The sequence below is a fragment of the Catharus ustulatus genome, chromosome 6 (genome assembly GCF_009819885.2).
Source record: "Catharus ustulatus isolate bCatUst1 chromosome 6, bCatUst1.pri.v2, whole genome shotgun sequence".
NCBI lineage: Eukaryota > Metazoa > Chordata > Aves > Passeriformes > Turdidae > Catharus > Catharus ustulatus.
The window spans coordinates 34294823-34315357 of NC_046226.1; the positions used below are offsets into that span (position 1 = coordinate 34294823).

Consider the following 20535-nt stretch of genomic DNA (forward strand, 5'->3'; position numbering starts at 1 on the left):
CCTGGCCAGGACAATACCCACTAGTTACTAAAAGGGTACTGCCTCTGTCAGAGCAGACATCCATTTATCTTCCAATGCCAGCTTTACCAAATGCCTCCTCCTCTGCTGTGGAGTGAGAGTGGAGGGAAGGAGCAGCTCAAGCCTGTCCAAAAGGACATTTCCATCACTTCTCCAGCAAGATTACAGATGGCATATCCAAATGCATCACTGGATGCATTGGGCTTCCCTGCAAACGCCCTGGGGCGGACGGGGTCTGGCACTCCTCGCTGGAGAGGACAGTGGGCAGGGCGGGGTGAGGGGAGGGGTTGTTAGCAGTAAAGTCTCACCTTCTGCGCCCCTGAGAAGGCGTGGTAGTAACATGAGACATAGGTCATTATGGCCTTCTCATCCGGCCTTAGCGTGCCTATAATATCTGTGCAGAGAAGGAAAAGAGGTTGAAAGGATAAAGTAAGAAGCAGCACATAGGATAAAACAAAACAATCATGGGTGGCGTGAGAGAGGGGGAGAAAACTTCCCATCATGCATTGCAGGACAGGCCAAACAGATTTCCATGCGGAGAGCTGGGAATTCGGATCAGAAGGTGGCTAGCAGTGTTGGCTTGTGGCTCAAAGCGGCACCCCTCCCTACCCCCCAATCCAGGGGGATCCTGAGATGAGGATCTGGGCTCTGCACCTTCGCAGCTGCGGTCTGGGGGCCTGGCCCAAGGATGCAAACGAGTTGTTTGGAGATCTGAACGCCCGCGCTCGAGGCCCTCTGCATGCCGAGGAGCTGGAGATCAGAGCCTTCCCACGAAGGGCACTTCCTACACAGGATCTGCTCTGCTGCAACGCGCACTGCCTGCTCCTCAGGCGCTCAAGTACAGGAGGCTGCCTGCTTTTGGCAAGAGATGTGCACAAGGTTTCACCCACTAAATGTTTCTCTTAAGTAACTCCATTACCAACAGGAAAATGGCTAAGCCAGAAGTAGAAAAGACTCAACTGCCTGATTTCCAACATGGATGAGAGAAGAGGGGAAAAAAAGGAAACAAATGAACAAAAACAGGCATCTCTGTCGTGATAAGGAATGCTCTGTTTGCAAAACCACCATGGACGTACTTGTTAGACACGCTTTGTAAGCCCCAGGTGAACTGGACTGAATTTATGGCACAACTTGAGAAAGCAGCAGGTTCAGACCTTAAAGTAAGGGTGCTGGAACCTGCAGCATACATAAGGCAAAAGATAAAGCTTTGGCTATTCATTAAACCCTTCATAAAACCTCTGTTTCTACATCTTTGGAAAAGGGAAAAAAACAGTTAATAGGTATCTATTACTTCCCATGGGGGAGGCTGCAGTTTCCTGCTGGGCAGAGCATCTATGTGGTGGTCTTTGCTTTTTGTAAGATGAGCATCCTACCTCAGATTTACCAGGATCAAGAGGTACAGGTTCTTGGCCATCAGGACAGCACTTCATAAGACAAATGGAGAAGGCAGAACCCCCCACTCCCTTAAATTTGCATGTGTGCCAAAGTGTGGCATACCTAAGTGCCACTGGAAGTACTGCTGACTATAGGGAAATGGAACTCCTGGCTCCCTTGCGCCCATGGGGCACCACTTTGAACCAACAGCCAACTCTACCAAGAACATAATAATAAAGATGCCCGTAGCTAGAGAGGAGAGAGAGAAAGAAAAAAAGGTTTGGACATTAGCAACGGCACCAGCTGTGCTCTGTGGAGGGAGCTTGGGATCCTGCGATACCTTCTGGGCTCCTGAGAAGGCGTGGTAGAAGCTAGAAACATAGGTCATGATGGCTTTCTCGTCAGGACGGGCAGTTCCAACAATGTCTGTCAAAAAAAACCTCACGTTAAGACCATAATCAACCGATGGGAGGAAAGCAGAGGAGGGGTAGAACCACAACTGTCCAGAAGGCCTGCTGCAGCATGTCATAGCGATTCCACAGGGCTTCCCAGCATTTCCCAGAAGATGTGTGTGTCTCAGAACCCAGGATCACCCTTCTGGTTCCCCTCTATCACACAATTTCCTCCAGAGTCTGGCCAGGCTAAGGCAGCCATTTATCAGCATGTCTTGTGTCACAGTACCCTGTACTGAGAACATTACTGTGATTGGGTGGATTGAATCAGCCCAAACTGGCATCAGACTGACATGACTTTTATAGACATATCATACTGCAATTCCTCCATGCAGTTCTGTTCTTCTGGAAAGATACTTTCTCCCTTCTTTTCCATGTCTCCCTCCTCCATTTCAACACAACGATGGCTTGAATTTCAAGAGGCCCTTTCACTAGTTTCAGGGGAAACTCAACACCTCCAGAGATCAGAATTAATGGTGTGGAGGAATGCACATTAGCTCGACTCCATGAGGGAGGAGAGAGATCAGTAAAGAGCAATGAGAACTCCTGCCAGGGCCCTCTTCATCACTGCAACTTTTGCTAAGATCTGAAGCTAGATCCACTTATTTTGGAGGTGTCTATTTCCTACAGAATGGCAGGAAACATTTGAATCTACTCTGGAAACCTCATGGTTTTTTTTACCTCAGCATGATGAATGCAGAGAAAGCAAAACTGATCTCTGGGGATGGGAAATACCACCTAGGAATATGAATATCCTAGCTACATACACAGGGTCACTGGATTTGGCTGTCCTATTCCCACCTTTAGTCTTTGTTCCTCTCACTCCTTTATTTAACAAAAATCTTTAAATGTTTCTCTTGTCCAACCCAAGTCTGAAATACAGCTTCTACCATTGAAACCAGCTGGCTTTAGGCCAATAGCCAACAACCAGTGAACTCATTCAGGTTGTTGTACTCCAGAACTACAGTCTTCAAAATCTATTGCCAAGCTGGTCCTGACAAGGCTCTGAAAAGTAATCCTTGCTGTCCCAGTGGCCTCAGGGATGCAGTCACAATCAGCAGCAAAATCATCTCTGAACAACATCGAACTGCCTTGGTCTCCAGACCCAGTCAGTGAAGGATCTTCATGCCAAACACTTCTGAGCAGTCAAGAAAAAGCAGTTTATAATAATAATATCATGCTCTCAAAAGGAAGAACACCAGCAAGGTCAGAAAGACCACAGTAAATAAACCCTGGAGCAAATGGAACCAAGTCCTGCACCATATACTAACTCAGTACTTGGCATGGTAATTGAAAGGGAACACTTCAGTCAGCAGATGACAGGTGTTACTCATCTCTGCCTTGTTTGTCAACCCCAAGCTAAGATCTCCATGCTAGACTCAAAAGACTGAAGGACAGAGGAGGAAGAGGGGAGCAGAAAATGTGACTCATTATTCCATTTTAACTTTTTCCCTATACATTTACTACACAGTCATGCAGGGAACATTCAGAGGTTACTGAAATCTTGTACAAAAGAAGTCCACCTAGAAGAAGTGGAAAATTTCTTGAGAAAAAGCAAGTTAAAAGCTGTTGGATTCTACTTTACCTTCTGCATCCAGCATCTTTGGAATATCCAGATACTTCTCAGCCACATCAAAAGCTGTGTTTAGATTAGTAAGAGGATCATCCTGGAAAGAAACAGAGGCAGAGCATCAGCATCAACTTTTACCAAGGTACACAGCATTTCTCTCATAGAGCTTGCCAGACAAAATTCTGTGTCAAGCCTCATGATGCAGGATGAAATAATTATCTTCCTTTTGAAAGAAGAGCCTGGGTACTCTTGGTATGATAATTAACATATAGAACTATACACTTCCAAAAAAAAGGAATAACGCATTTTATCTTGAATCCAGTTGTAAGTAAAATTAGCTTCACATCATACTGATAGTAAATAATGAGACCACATCTCACATTTGCATCTCATGCTTATATTAGGTTTGCAACTTCCATTTTGAAGAACTGCAGAGCTGTGTATCTGTTAGAACATCTAAGCAATACTAAAATAGTAACAACATCTGCAACGGGTGCTGTCCTTAGCAAGTGTACAGTTTGTTGAACACCAGCTGAGTGGGAGGAAGAGAAATGTTTCAACAAATCTCTACAAAATAAATACATATAAAAGTACCCATTTTGCCTTGTGTATGGCTTTTTCTTCTGCACAGGTCTTGTAATTTCCTTATACTTTTCTATTCCTCTCTATATAAACTTCCAGTAGATCTTAAAAAGCCACACAAGAAAACATGAAATACAAATGTCATTGAAAATGAAAGACTCTCTGAAAATTGTGTCCAGCATTCAAACATAATAATCAGCAACAAGACACTCGCCGACCTGTGTAAGATTCTCATACCAGCTTGTTCCTATATTTCTGTATAACTATGATACTTCATTATTCTGAAGGATCAATCCACTTAAGGGGTGACAAATGACATTTGCATTATCAGTTTCTACTGTTGAGATATGTGCCTTCTACTGGATATAAACTGCTAGTGTTTAGCCATCTTGTCTGGTGTCTTTTGGGAGGGAGGAAAGATAGGGTGGTACTCCCTATATTGTCATTTGTGCCACTCACAGAGACCTACATAAAAAAGCAGGAAATAGGTAGTAAAATTATTTCACCTTCTTTCTAGAGTGGCATCCATGTTCTGTTTATTTTCTATTTGAATCATCATGCCTTTGCTTATTGCACTGACTTGGAAGATTAAGCTGTGCCTGAACTCTAATCAACAAGCAGTTTTCCTTTGAACCCACTCAGCAGGAAAGATGAAGCTAGGCAGGCTTGGGCAGACAGGGTATGGGCACTGGTCATTAAGCTGCCCTCAGATTACAGCCTTCATGAGCTAGGAAACTGAGCTGCTCTGAAAAGCAGTTTCCTGCAGAATTTCCCTAGGAATCACACATGTATTAGGCTGGCATCCAATAGCAGCAACATATTCCTTTGGGTGAATGTCTCTATCAGACAGTAATGTTTTACCTATCAAAGTAAATCACACACAAAGGCCACTGAAACAACACAGTGATCTGTATTAAATCCATTGGAACAAGTCAATTTTAAGCAGGTAATGTTGCACAGGCATGCTGTGATGAAGCCAATGGCTGTCACATACAGTACAACAGTGTCAAATCCCTATATTCCTATATAATACACCTTTCATGGTGACTACATCAGATATATCTACATCCACCTCTTCAGAGTCAAGCAGTGGAGCAGGCAGTGGATTTTTACTATTATCCAGCTACAAGGAACCATCCCATGCTGTGCAATTAGAGGAGCCACTTCAATTTCAACCTACTTGTCTTCTGTGCCTGATGTGGAGAAACCTCTATAACCCACAGCATAACCAAAAGCCTTTTCTGAGAAGGTGAGACTAGCTGGTATATAGCCTACTTTGTTCACACGACCCTAGCTTCATTTAGGAAGACAAAAATAACATATTTTCTCTCACTCAAGTGCAGAAATGCCAAGTAGCAGCTCCCTCGCCAGTTTTCCCTTAACCCATGTGCCATTTCCTATTTCTGAAGAAATGTCACCACTGTGTAGCAAATTTCACCCCATACTGACCATGACCATCACAATTATTAACACCCTGACAGAGTGTTCAGTATTAACACAAACCCTTCATTAGCATAGACCCATCTGAACAAGCTGCATGAAGATCTGCCAGCCACTCCTGGAGGAAAGGGAGGAGTAAATCTCTCACTGCAGATAGCTTTCCTATCAGTTTGCAAGTAACAACACCAGGATCACTGTTGCCAAAGGTTAAAAAGAAATTTTTGGCTGAAAGCTGGGAGAGGTTTCCTGATGGGAAAACTTACTGGGCTTGGGCAGTCCCAAAGGAAGGGCTGGAAGCTTTAACATGTGGGAAACTGGAGACTCACCTAGAAAAAGCCAGCAGATTTCTACTTCAAATGTAATAAAGATGTGTGATCACAGCATCTCTTAGGGAATGAAAATAAGACAGCACTACTTAAGCTACTCAAGCCTAAGACTAGCTTGGAGATGAGCAGGGAGCTACACTCAAGCAAGACCCTGTTCCCTGTAGGAAAAACTTTACCCCACAAGAACAGTGGAACAGCTCATGCCAACAATTCTTTGTGCATGAGTTAGGGTTTCCCCTGGGGCTTTTCCAAGACTACAACAGTGCCTCAAGCCCTATGAAATTCCTCCCAACTCCACCACTTTCAGTTCCATCCCACTGTACACCAGCTAATCATTATTTCAAATCAACTGTTTCAGCTGACACTCATGACAAGGAGCATGTAATAAAGACTGGTCAGGCAGCTCCAAGCCTTGCACTGGAGCACCACAGCTGCAGGCACACTTTAAGGACCCAAACACAACAGATCAAACAAAAGACAAGTCACCTGTCCCCTGACTCCTTCCACAGCTGAAACACACACCCAGAAGAGCACTGACCCTGATGAGGCTGCAGAGGTGTCTTGGTTGCAATTCCATTTGCATGAACACAGCAATGGCAGAGGCATGAAAAGGAACAGCAATTTCCAGGCTCCAGCTGGGCTAGCCACAAGGAAATCTATAGCTTTACCATGGAGGAGGTACTTTGTTTTAGTGGCGGCAGACAGCAAACCTGCCCAAGACACATGCCAACCTGGCTCATTCTCTGCTTTTGCTGACTGAAGACTATCACAGCTCTTCATCTTTCACCACAACCCTAATTCACACAGGAACTCCTCTCTTCCTTCAGTTATTTCCAAGGCCTTGCAGCACACAAGGTTGCCATGGCAATTATTGCAATGTAACATAAAAAACATCATCTATTAGCTAGCAATCAGGAAAGGAGATGAAGGGGAAGGAAAATTGAGAGAGAGCAAGCACTTACTCTATCTGCTAGAATTGAAGACACTAGGAAAGAAATCCAAAACTCATGTTTTCAGAAATATCTGCATATAACACAGCAGTACACACACCACACTTCTATACATATTGTGGTATGTGAGGGGGTGTCAGAGCCAGCAGTCAATCACTGTGTTTGACAAAAGTATCTTAGATGTGGCTTACAGTTGAGCTACAGTCAAGGGTAAAAAGGGGAAGGGAAATCTCATGTTCTGCATACCCCTCAGCTGCAGACCATGAGCTGAATCCTAAGACCTTATCTACAGTGAGCTGGCTAATAGTAGGCAGATCTGCACGAAACAAACTATCTAAGTAGCTGGAGTGTCAGGGAATCACCAACACCGAGCTGGACTTGTACCTGTTGTTTTGAGGCCTGCACTACACAAATAACTTTAGCTTTCTTTGCCTGTATGCAGAGAAAGAATTGCACTTGCTCCACTAACACAGCTAGACTAGAAAAAATAGCTAAGAACAAACTCAGTCCAAAACAGTGCTGACAAAAGAAGTTTCAAAATTTTGGGAAGGCATATGGCTACTACACTGGCTGGCTACCTTTGCAAGTATACACTGCAATACAGGTCTGTAGCCCAGACACAGCCTCTGTCAAAGAGCAGAAAACACAAGCTGCAGAAGAATGCTGCCAAAACAAGAAGTACAGTGCAGAACTCTGGGCAGCTTGGACTGATTTCACCTCTGTATCTCATAGATTTGTGTGTATGTGTATACACAGAAACATCCACAGCATTGCCAAAGCCACACATAACTAAGATGCCACTAATTGCTCCCTAGAGCTGGAAGAGAACTTCTTACCTACTATCCACTGTAATGGCTGCTTCTCAGCAGCCTCCTCTGGGTTTATACATTACACAAACGGTTTCAAATATCTAGCATAAAAAAGGTTAACTTCCCTTCTGCACACATCAACTGCCAGAGCGAAAGACTAGGCACTAAGTTTCTCCCAGCTATTTCCTCAAGATTTCAGCAGTTGTAGAGTTCTCTAACATACATTTAATCTCATCTCTTTAGACTATCTGAGGTGGAACAGCAATAAAAATGATACAGAGTGTGAGAAGACTTAAGGAGGACATAAGGAACCAGATGAAGGATGGGATCAAAAGCAAGCAGAGATCAAAACATGCTGGTTCCACTTAACCTTACTTCAAGTAGGAAAAATTCCCTCTCATGTACATTGAATTTGGCTAGAAAAATCACCCTATTTTTCACCCTAAGAAGCCTGTAGTCAATATTAACAAGTAACTCACTTTCCTTCACTGCATTTTCATCTGGGTTTGGCTTAGGGCTTTGTTGACAGCAGAGTGCACTGTAGCATTTACCTGTCTGGGTTTGTCAGGCACACATTGCTTAGCTGTGTTATTTTCCCAAGATTAGGCACAGAAAACGTTACTCTAATAATTCATTTTCTTCTTGCTGCTTCTTTACTGTTTATGTAAACAGGTACAGTCTCCCCCCACTGTTTATTCATCAAGTGCTGACTCCAGACTAAAACTGATCAGAAAAACTGCTCTGGAAGACAGTAAAGATCGAAAAGGTTACTGAAAAGCAGATCAGGCAATGTACAATTCATTGCCTCTGGGATGCAGCTAATTTGATTAGGTCATTTACATTTTCCATTTGAATAGTGATCCAAGAGCCCAGGTCTGTTGGTGATGGGCTTCTACGTTTATTTCCCTAAGATCAGGCATGCATGCACTTAAAACACCCAGTCCAGGAGACCTGATGGACAAGCTTTTTGTACTAGCCCCAGCAACAACACATGAATTATGCTCTTGGTGACATCTCACTATGCTCTTGGTGACATGGGCACAGATACAGTGAAATTGGATCTCAACAGACTGCAGGAATGCCAGTAGGATAAGAACCCAGTTTGATCTTCTATTGCACTGCTGGCTCAAGACACTGGGAGCAGAATAAATCACTAAGTGGTTATTGTCATTATCCATTCAGCAATCTTGTCTCCAAATCACACAAAAAGTAAACTTTGGAGCAGCTTGGTATCATGCTACCGGAACAAGTATCTAAGTAAAATTGCGTTTTCTGACAAATGCTGATATCTAAATGCTAGGAGAAGCCCAGAAGCACTGAAGATGACTCTGCAGAGCTAAGGTGGAAGCATGTGATAAGTGTCCAGTGAGGGTACACAAAACCCTCAATGAGCTATTGCATTTTGAACACCAGATAACTGGTTTCTATCCAACTCTCCACAGAAATGCTAAGCCTGATTTGACTCACTAGTCGGTGACATTAACACAGAACTATTCTCACATTTGGTGTTACTGAGTTTGCCAGCTTTTGCTCATCAGCTGGGATTGGAGCACGTGTGTCTCATACAAGGCAGTCTGAAAGCAGGGAAAGTCAAGCAGGAAGCTCATTAAGTTCACGCTTCACTAAGAAGCCTGAATGTACTGATTCATCCCTTCTTCCTTCCCCCCCTAGTCCTGCAACTGCCAGCTTGTACTGAAGTTCTCCAATTATGTTTATCATGCTAATTCTTTTCCCTCTTTACTTCCAAGGTGCCAAGCATCTGGTCTGATAGACAAATGGGATTTGTACCTTTCGTAGCTTCCCGTAGTCGATGAGCTCTGGACGGTGTCTATGAATCAAAGCACAGAAACCAAGGCCATCCTTCCAACTATGAGAGAAACACAAGAGAGAACAATGAACATTGTTCAGCCACTGAGACACACAGTGGTGAGTGTGAGAGAAGGCACCAAGATAGTGAGACAACTAATTTTGGTTTAGTTTCCAACTAACAGTGCTTCTATAAGTGCCGGGAATGAGGGATATCCTGTACATACATGAGACTGTAATAAAGATTCTTTTCAACCCTGACAAAAATCCATTACGGTTAAGACTTGCCCATTGAGTTGGCACCTCAGTTTTGGCAGTTCTCTGTGGTGAACTCTCTGTGCCTGTGCAGTGCAACATGTGAGCTCGAGGTTGAAAAAAGGTGTAGATGCAAGACGTAAAAGAGGAACAAACAAAGTCCTTAGGGAAAAGGCAGATGTCTCCAGCTAGCTCCACTGAAGTATTGGCAAGCATGGATGGCAGTTAAGCTTAGAAGTGCTTTACATTATATGGTTCATACAAGGCTCCAAGATGTGGTGGAAAACACGCTATTATGCACCATCTTCACTGTAACATCTGCCAGTTTGGAAATACGAAAAGCAGAGCAAGAGAACCTCTTATGCCTTCCTAGTTTAGCCATACTGCAGAAGTTAGGAGGCAGTCCTTCCTTCATGGCTCCTGAAGTGCTCCGAGTTTTCACAGAGCAAAAGCTCTCTTGTTTAGCTCATGCCAAAAATGCTGCTCTTGGAGGACTTAATGAGGACTCAATGCCCTGAAGAACTTTATGAAAGCAGCAATTGTAACCTGAATGAGGAATTGGGATGTAGGTGCTTGGATCCTCTTAGAACCTCTGCCTTCAGTTTCCTAGGCATCTCTGTGGATCACACTGCTACTCGGGTAACACGCACATGCATTGCCTTGGGAGGTCTGTTCAGGAATACTGTTGAACATACTGAGAGACAAAGGAAAATAACACAGATTGTAAAGCTAAGTTCTTGCCTGTAACTCACCTGATATGGAAGTTCTGGATGTTTACATTTTTGTAGGGGGCTGTCTTCCTCTGACACCATAACAAAAGTCCTTCTTTAGCAGATGTTTCTAGAGAAAGAAAGAAAACACATCAACTAACTAATTTTTTTAGAAAAGGAGTCTCTGTAGCATACACTAGAGAACCATCACCAATTCCTCTTTGGTAGAGACTGCACTAAATTGTGCTTTATTTAACTTCACTTGTCAGAGAATTTGTTGTTTGGAAAAATCTACTAGAATAGTTATAATAACTTATTATCTTCTTAATGAGGTTCAGTAATAAGGAGATAGCTTTTTGGGACGAGAGAGTTTTGTAGGACTCTGACACTAGTTTATTTTCAGGCTTAGTCATCCTTTTGAGCTGCCCTTGAAATCTCTTGTAAAAGAGAAGCATGTGAAAAACTCATCTCAGTATGTTTGAGCCTGGCCATAAACGTTCATGAGATGTCAGGGCAGCTTGGGAAGGATAGCTCCCTAGGATCTTTTAGTGACTCACTTAAGAGCACATTTTGGGCCATTTAAGTGACAAAGTCATTTAGTTAGCCTAGCTGTCCATCACTGAACAGTGGCAGGAAAGAACTAAAATTTACCTTCAACTGAGATATCCTGGATGGCAAAACGAAGGATGATGGTCCAGATCATTCCAAGGGTCATTTTAACATTGCCATCCACGATTTCTATGGGGGAAAAAGAAAAAAAAAGGGTAGAAAAAGAAGAAATAAAAGACAAAGTTGCAACTGCAAATCCTTGTAAAACAGGAGCATTGGGGAACATTTCCTTTTACAGATGGGAGCAATTGAATTCCTCCTAAAAACTGTTTTTCCCTGCCTTCCCAGATGCTCTGCTGATAGGTACAGCACAGTACCCAGTAACTACACTGGTTCTCTTGTAGTACAATACTGAGAGCAAAACAGACACAGATGATCTCAAAGATGGGGAGTAAGCACTAATTTAGATCAGTGCCATTCCCCACAGGGGCCTAAAAGCACCTTCTCAGGTATAATTACTATTTCTCAGAAGTCAGAGAAGCCAAACTGAGAAATGGAAAAGCTCCCCTTCTCTTATCCCATATCTACTCCAAGTCACCTATATAACTGCCCCAACATAAATATGCCATAAGAGCCAATGACAATCCCCACAGCAGAGGAGCTCTCACAGCTGGTTTCGTCCTGTGAACAAGACACCATCAAGGAACCATACCCCATAAACATTTTAATTTCAAACAAACCTAAATACATCAGACTGCCTGTACAGGACTTCCTTCAGTCATGTAATTGCCAAAAGACACAACAAGTCATTTCTCTAAGTCCATGCATCCTGCTGGAAGAGGAAGTAAGGACTCATGCTGACCAGTCTGCACAGAACATAACATAAACCATGACTGTAAGCAGACTGGGCTTTGCTGCTCATTAGATTCCACAACATAAATCAGCAAGGGTCAACAGCTTGGAGGTTTTACAAGGCAACTGCTTGCGGGTGTGAGGTATGATCTGTTTAGGATGGAGGATCAAGGTCCTGGGGAGAGGCACCTGGGGCAATGCTGGCCCAGAAAGAAGCTTCCACCACGTATGGACTAGAGCCAGACAGTCCAAAGAGTGAGCAGATGGGTTTCATGTACTGATCCTCAACATCTACAAAAATTCCACAGATACATATATACAGTAATTTCACGAATACAAGCCGCACCAATTTGACTAAGATTTTGCTCCTAAACCGGAAATGCGGCTAATAATCAGGAGCGGCTAATACAACCTCAGAAGTGCCTGCCAGAGTGCTGAGCCGAGCAGCTGCAAAGTCGGCATTTTGCGATTGTTACAAATCGCTACTTTGTTGCACCGCGGGTGGAGCCTGGCTCCCTGTAGGCAGCACGGGGGGCGGGGAGAGAGGCGGGAGAGCTCTCTTTCCTCCTCTGCCACAGCCCAGGGGAGAGACGGGGGGGGCCCGGCGCCGCCATTGCTGCAGCTCGGGGAGGAGAGGGGGGACCCGGGCCGGCCCTACCGCGGCCGGGGGAGGGGGGGGGGGGACCCGGGCCGCCCCTACCGCGGCCCGGGGAGGAGAGGGGGGACCCGGGCCGCCCGTACCGCGGCCCGGGGAGGAGAGGGGGGACCCGGGCCGCCCCTACCGCGGCCTGGGGAGGAGAGGGGGGACCCGGGCCACCCCTACCGCGGCCTGGGGAGGAGAGGGGGGACCCGGGCCGCCCCTACCGCGGCCCGGGGAGGAGAGGGGGGACCCGGGCCGCCCCTACCGCGGCCCGGGGAGTGGGGGGAAGCCGGCGCCGCCATTGCTGCGGCCCAGGGAGGGGGGGGGAAGCGCGCGCCGCCATTGCTGTGGCCCGGGGAGCCGACGGGAGCCCTGCGCAGCCATTGCCGCGGCTCGGGGAGCCGACGGGGTGCTTTGTCCCCGCCCGCCGCCGCCGCGGCAGGAGCGGGGAAACTCCGTCCCTGCCCGCCGCCGGCGCCACGGGCGCGGGAAAGCTCCGTCCCCGCCCGCCGCCGCTGCCGTAGGAGCAGGGGAAGCTCCGTCCCTGCCTGCCACCGTGGGGCAGCGCCGACCCGGGGTGACCGAGCCCAGGGGCAGCGGCGGCCGGCCCCGAGCGGCAGCACCGTGCTGGACCACCTGGCCCCGTCAGCGGCCCCTAGCGGGCCGAGCCTGCACAGCCTTAGCTCAGCCAGTAAACCCCGCCCTCCCGCCGTTCTGTTAATAATTGCACGCGGGTCCTCGCTGCGAACGACAGAGCGGCTTATATTCGTGTGCGGCTTATCTATGGACAAAAACCAAAATATTTGCCAACACCCAGAGATGCGGCTTATAGTCAGTGCGGCTTGTATTCGTGAATTTACTGTATATATATACACAGTTATAGAATTTACAGCCTTCACATTTTTGGATAGTGAAACCAACCGAGCTGCTTTCTCCTACTCATTCTCTGACAGATCCCTTTACAGCAGGATCTTTCACAAACAAATGACAAGTTACAAGAGTATTTTCGGTAAGAAAATGGTTAGAATTACAATAATTTCACGACCATAAGGCGCACCGGACTATAAGGCGCACCCCCCGGGAGTCAGCAAAATTCGCAACTTTGTCCATCAGATAAGGCGCACCAGACTATAAGGCGCACTTCTGGGTTCAAGGGAAAATTTTAGTCAAAAGGGTACGCCTTATAGTCGTGAAATTACTGTAATCTACTGTTTGGAGGTAGAATAATTCAAGTCCCAAGAAAATTGTCAGAAAATATTTCTGTACTACTGTAGACACCTCCACGCCACTTTTTTCATATATCTGCCCAGCAGGAATACATCGTGTTCTGGGGCAAGTACAATTTGTTGTATAGACAACTAACACCTGTCTGGATACTGATACAAAAGTAGCAATATTTGAATTTTTCCTTTTAAGCTGTTAAAAAAATGCTTTTCTTAATATGAAAAAAATTTCCAGATGTGAACCTCATTGTATTCAAAACCAACAGACCAGCAGCACATACCTCAAAAACAGATTTTCAGAAATCATGTTCAAATTCCTGAAAACTTAAGATTTAGAGATACATGCCATGCAACTTCCAGTGTAAATCAGAATGATAAGCTTTACTGTCCTTTGACATACATCTGAATTAGTGATTTACAGATGCAAAAGACAGAAAACAAGACATGCTACCTTGTTCTACTGCAGTAAAACTGTCTCTGCTGCTTTCTAACCTTCAGAGTACACTAAGATCTCTTAGTGGGTCATCAGTTTGCCCAGAATTAAACAGTCAATAACTTTTCAGTTCAGTACAAAAAACCTAGTTACTTTTGTTGGCATGAAAAAACTGTGTTTGTTGACGGTTTTCACACAAATTAATTTTTTACAGACATTTTGAGGTCAGGGGGTTGTCTGCTAGGCTGATGCAAGAAAATGCCATGTGACGGCAAGCGTATTCAGTTCTGTACTTTTTGCATTCTTCACCCCTCCAATTAAGCACTGCAATAAATTTAAGGAAAAGTCCTTACTATTTTTACAAATACCTGAGATACTGTAGCTAAAATATACAAGAAAGCATCAATATTTTCAGCTTGTTAGTTTTGTTCATGTGATAGATATTCATGAGAATTTTCAAAAAGCAAAAAACCCAGAGCTTGTAAAAGCCACGAGAGTTGGCAGGACTCTTCTACGATATATTTAAGACATGAAACTAAATTGAGCTCTTTAGTTTAATGGGCTTGATTAAAATCTGATGGCAATACTTAAATGCTGAAAATGCTTCATGAACAGTAATAAACCAATCAGTGAGTTGAAACAAATAATTAATATTACTGCTCCATGGATTTTAATTGGAAATAAAGGTCCATACACTTACATGAAACCGATAGTGTTAAGTCGCTAACATTGCTTAAGAACTCAGCACTATGTGCTGGTCACGTTCTCAAATTCCAGTTTTACAAAGTCAGCTGGTGGAATTAAGGTGGAAGCATCCCTTCTTTCCCAGTCCTCTTCACAGCACTACCCATTTAAAAAGACATGCTCCCTCTTCCCATATCTGATTATTCCTTAGCAGTGCACCAAAACAAAGCTGCTGTGGAGGAATTTCATCCAGAATATTTCTACCACTTCATCTCTACATGTCATTTTACTTCACACAATACCACCACCTACCAAGCAGATACTGATGTCAGTGAGATTACTGTGTGATCCATCCCAGAACACACATTTAACAAGCCACACAATCCTCTGTCTTTTTTTTTTTATTATTTTTGATCTTTGAAATAGAGTTGACAAAATGGTTATTATAGAAGGAGGCAAGCATTTTTCATTTCATTTCTAGTGCTAAAAATCTTCTCCTGGAAACCTGGTTACAAAGTCAACCAACCTGACCAGAAGACTATGCTCTTTGGCCCCCACTCACTTGGTTTTCCATCCCAGCATTCCCCGCTGCCAACCTCTTTTCCTTCAGAATTCATGACCCTTCGTCTGCTGCCACTTTCTTTCTAGTATAGTAGAATAGGCCAAGGGAAAAAAAAGTGAAAAACATGGTTGCAAAACAGGTCTACATGAAACTTTCTGCTTCCTGGTGGTGAAGAAAAAGAAACTCCACAGGAATTGTTAAAAAGTTGAATGTAACAGTACAAAGCTAGAACAATCTAATGTTTAATTAAACACAATATGCTTGTTCCCTGCTGGCATAAGGAAGACTCAGTAATGTGAGAGCAGCTCACGTATTAAAAGTCTTGTAATCAGACAGTATTTTCTAAAAGCCTGACTCTGCTTTCCAAGTGCTCTTTCTAGGCAGGGCCTCCGCCAGCACTGTGTGCACTTCACCACCAGCAGTTGCTGAAAGAACAGCAGCAGCAAGCACATGTTATCAATGTGATTTATATTCAACTTAAGGGCTGATCAGTTGCTGGCTAAAGTTGGTGAGGCATCTGCATCCACTAGAAGGAAATTTTCTGCACCAGCGAATATGCTTCCACCCAGCTCCTATCATTGCACCAAGTAACAAGTATGCAAAATCTACAGTACTGGTTGGCCACAGAGACGTGCCTTTTGAAATGCCACCACCTCTTTTAAATACATAAACTCATTTTGAAAAATGCAAGAATTATTAATCTTCCTTTCCTGCCATGGAGAGTTAGAAGTAGAATCAACAACACAGAAACTGTTATCCCCTCCTAGATACTTCTGAGCTGCCCTGAGAGCACAGCCTCTGGTTACCCCATGGAGAGAAGAAGATGCAGGGCATGAACAACTGGCAGGATAGTATTATGATCTGGGAACTGGAGACACAGAACAACAATGGTGATGACAAAAAGGCTGCTCTGCATTTTGTTTTTCAAATAAAAGCCAAATACCACAGGACAACTATCCATGCCCCTGTTCCTGTCTTCAGAAAGCATGTTGCTCCTGATGGTCCTATCAGACTCAGGACAGACAGCTGGCATTGTTAGTGAGGGTGGAACTCTCAAGTCCCTAACAGAGTGGACAGGACATAGGAACAAATAAAATGCTGTGCTTCATCCACTTAACATAGGGAGACCCTATTTTCCCCCTTTTTCCATAGTGAAATAAATGTATTGCACTTGTATTGTAAGTTTGGTGCTTCATTAGGTGTTTTTATCAGATGGGACTTTTGCAATAATTGAAATCTCTTATTTATCCTTTTACCTCTGTAGGTGAGAAGAGGGGTAGGTTCATCCAAAGTTATCTGTATACTGAAGTAAGCAAGCTCCGTTTAAGAAAGCAGCAACTTTCTATGCAGATTTAAGGTAAAAATGCATCAGTCTTAGGGTGACATACGTGACTTATTCAGTCTGTTAAATCCCAGGAGCATTTGAAATGAGGATAGAATCTGTTGCAGCAAAAGAAGGCTCCTGAGGCATCAAATGACAGTGAGATTTAAAAGCAGATGAAAACCATTTGGCTAGAGTCTTCCTTGATCCAGATTTACGTAGATTTGCTGTATGTCCTAACATACTTTGATTCTATGGACTCTGGCTAACAAAATGTTTAGATTAAAACAAACCACACCACCCCCTCCCCAAATCGCTGGGGGGAATTGATGGTCAATATGTACAGAGAACTACAGCTGGACTGCAGACCCTTCACCCACAGATGGAACAAGCCCCTAAGGTAAGGAGTGTGCTCCCTCAGCCACTACCACCACACTGCTACTACAGGGCGGTTTTCTTCTCTGTGAGGAAAGTTCCCTAGAAAACTTTCTACACCAGTCCAACCTGACCAAGGTATCTATAGCTCATTTTTTTGGTGCAGAATTATGACTGACTCATTGGTTTTGACGTTCTACCTTGCTGCTGCAGGATGCCTTTTAAAAGTCTCAAAGCAAGTCCCTAAAATTCATGCTTCAGAAAGGTACATAATCCCTTTCATGGACAGAATAAACTGCTGTGCTGTCCAAAGTAAAAGTCCATTTTTATAGCTGATGTGCAGTTTACTGCCGACCAATCACCTGATGTCCCTGCAGCAGGTTATGTTCCTTGGTGACAAGCAGAGTGCCCTGGGCTCAGTGAGTGCATGCTGTGGCCACACTTACATGGCCTGAGCTGGCGTCACAGCACAGGCCCAAGCACTCTGTATAAAAATCAAAGCTAACCTTAGACTAAACTGCAGTGCCACGGTGCCTTTGGTTTAAAGAAAGCCATGTGTATTGTCCATGTAGCTGCACAGGCGCACCAGGACAAAGGAAAGCCAGGAAACATTTGGCAGGGGAGTTCAAGATCACTATTCAGATTGATATGGATCATACCTCTGTCACAAAACGGCACTTCACAATCTATTTCTGAACAGGGTAATTGCTATGAATTCACACTGAATAAGTGGGCCCTGGTGATCTTTGGTCACAGATCATTTGACTTGCAAATGATTTCTGAGAGCTGTGAGATGCAGTCATAGCTGACTCAGGAACAGAGATTAAAAAAGAAATCCCTCAGAAGAAGAAAAAATTAGTGCCAGGGAGAACAGAATCAGAAGGGAAAAAAAGGGGGGGTGGGGATTTAGTAGGAAAGAAAGTTTACACATACTCTGGAAAACAGGATCTATTTTAAGGTAGAACATCTCTGGGGTCCAGATCCAGCTTGCAGTGCTGTAGTCTGAAAAGGGTCCTATACAGATATGGACTACTGTATCAGACTGGATGCATCAGTCTTTTTGTAAGGGCACAAAATTACCTTAGATATGTATTTGTGCTCCATAAACAGTACTCACAGCCAACAATAGCCTCAGGTTGCTACCACTGTAAAAGCTGAGAAATTTGAAGAAAAGTTTTGCATGCAAAATACCAATACCAAACACAGTGAAGAGACGTCTGCAACATCTCTGACACCAGGTCTAAATTATTCCAAAGTCTCCAGGAAGTTAAAGCAGTATGCTGAGGTAAAGGTTTTGATAAGGCAAACATAAGCACCTGCAGTGACTGAGGTAATCTGCCTGATCTGACATGGAACAAACAAACCATGGGATGGGTACAGATGTTGGAGATGTCTCAAGCAAATGCTTGAAAATTCAGAACTGGGGACAGCATGCCAAGGCTGCACTGACCTCATGAGCTGAGAACAGGCAGAGCTCAGCCCTGTAGCCCCAGGACTTTCCCAAAGAAGGAATACTCATCCAGAACTGTATCATGGGCTCATTTCCTGGCTGTGTCATGAGTTTCCCTAGAGAAACCAAGTATTTCCATCTGCAAGGTGGAGATAGCAAACCTCCCTCATTTTCCATGGTCACTGTAAAGACAAACCTAGAAATATCTCAGAAGCAGAATGTCTCTACAGCAACAGTGGCAACCTGAATCCATAGGAAGGACTTACAAACAAAGGCAGAACAAAGAGAAACAAGTGCCACAAAACCCTGTAAGTCCTTTTGGGACTTGGGTGACATATCTGCAAAACACCCACCGCCTCTGCTAAACAGACAAAAATCCTATACAGCTGCCTGCTTTCTGCATGATCTGCAAGTTCTTGAGGGCATCCCAGATGCTGCCCACACTGATCTCTACACAGTGATACAAGGCTTCCAGCCAGAGCACCCACCTGTGGTAGGGCACACAAACAGAAGCCTGGAAGCCCTGAAAATTGGAGGCCTCAGGGGTTTCCTTGTTCTGTGTTGGGAACTGCATTTGGCTTTGACTCATGCAGTGTCCTCCAGAAATAGATCCTCTCCAGCAGCTCTGAAACAAGCTAAATACAAATAGCTGCTATGCTTCAATTCAGAGTTTTCCTCATCTGAGAAAGAAATATCTCAATTAATTTGTTTCTGCCATTGCTCAAAGTTTTCCTAACTCATGAGAACCAGGAGAAAAGCAGGATGATCTGACCAATAGTCCCAAATGGAAATCAGGTTTGGCAGCCTGGTGTGAAGACAGGACTTAAATCCAGGGTAAAGGCCTACTACATCACATTTTTAATTCAAATGTTTATTCTACAAGAACACAGTAGGGCTAGGGAGGTGCAAAGGGAAATGATATGCTGCTGCATGAAAGAAAGGTAAGGGCTTAGCACAGCTTGGGCTCAGAAAATCAGATGGTTCCTTTACCTTCTGCTCCAATGGATACTAGCTTGACTCCTTTACTGGCAATGAAATCCAAGGCCTTGTTCACGTTGGATATTTTGTGCACCCGCATTTTGCCTCTTTCAGGCTTAGCCAGACGTTCACCTAATAGGAAAAGAAGCAAGAAAAAAAAAAATTTAAAAGTATTAGAGAACAGTTCTGAACCTGTTCTTCCCTGGTGCATGTTTCCTGTAGTGTGGCTCCCACTGCTCATCCTGGACAAGAGTAGACCTCCCTGCACCCTTTCAGGACAGCCACACTCCCTGTTTAAGCACCCCCAGAAACAATCAGACAGAAAACTGTCTTTTTGATGTATCACAGGTAAGCTGGTAACAGAGAACTTGTCCTTTTCAGAGTAGGTTTGCATTCAGACGTGAAAAAATCCGATAAAACCCCACTGAGCCAGGCAGTGGAACCAACCTCCTCTAGCCATAGATAATGAGGCCTGGAAAGAGCATAAACTCCCCTACCTGACAAAGACAGGTGAGGAGCTCTCCTCCAGCATTTGCAACACCCAACTTAAAAAGAAATTTCTCCTTGGAACTACCTACAGTCAAATATGAGGGTGATCTTGTACCTTGACTTTCCTTTCCCCCAGCCAAGATTCAGATCTCCTACCTCTCTAGTTTCTCCACTGAATGGCCAAAACTGTCTGTAGGAGGAAATAAAATTACTTATTTTGCCTTATAATTGTAAGGACTATCACATTAACTTCTTTCCATTAAGTCTGATGCATTTCTAACTCTATATTAGGTCTTTTACACAAGTGCATTTTAAGTGTTTATACTGTGGCACAAAGAAGGAAGCAGCCTTAATGAACAGGTTAATTAATCTCTGATAGAAATCAGTGTCAGAAAAACACCCAGCTCCTGACTGCAACAAAGCTGGTAGATTTGGAAAAGCACTTTCCAACCCTATTTATTTGAAAGAAGTGTATTAAATGTAGTCATGTCCTTCTTGACAGGTTGCTTGTAACTACACTCACAATCTACTTTTACTAACAATAACCCGAACACTTAGTAATCAAATTAAAGGTTGGACAGGTGGACTTTTTCAAAGAAACCTCAGATGGAAATATAATTAGCTAGGATTTCAGGAACCACGTGTATATGACACAACATCAGAAGCGAAGAAAACATCCACTTACAG

General features: G+C 44.1%; 1 protein-coding gene across 6 annotated transcripts in view; it reads right to left on the reverse strand.

Moving 5' to 3' along the window:
• Positions 1-20535, reverse strand: part of ACTN1 (actinin alpha 1) — an 87400-nt gene that overhangs the window by 22396 nt on the left and 44469 nt on the right. For 3 of the 6 annotated variants that reach the window (XM_033062104.1, XM_033062108.2, XM_033062106.2), the window contains exons 3-8: positions 19372-19491; positions 10944-11030; positions 10335-10422; positions 9310-9388; positions 3430-3511; positions 327-412 (exon numbers count right to left, since the gene is read on the reverse strand). In XM_033062104.1, the coding sequence (XP_032917995.1) occupies positions 327-412; positions 3430-3511; positions 9310-9388; positions 10335-10422; positions 10944-11030; positions 19372-19491 (542 nt within the window). Of the gene's footprint in view, positions 1-326; positions 413-1732; positions 1819-3429; positions 3512-9309; positions 9389-10334; positions 10423-10943; positions 11031-19371; positions 19492-20535 lie in introns of all 6 variants that reach the window. The other 3 variants (XM_033062109.2, XM_033062107.2, XM_033062105.2) reach the window with 1 other exon arrangement.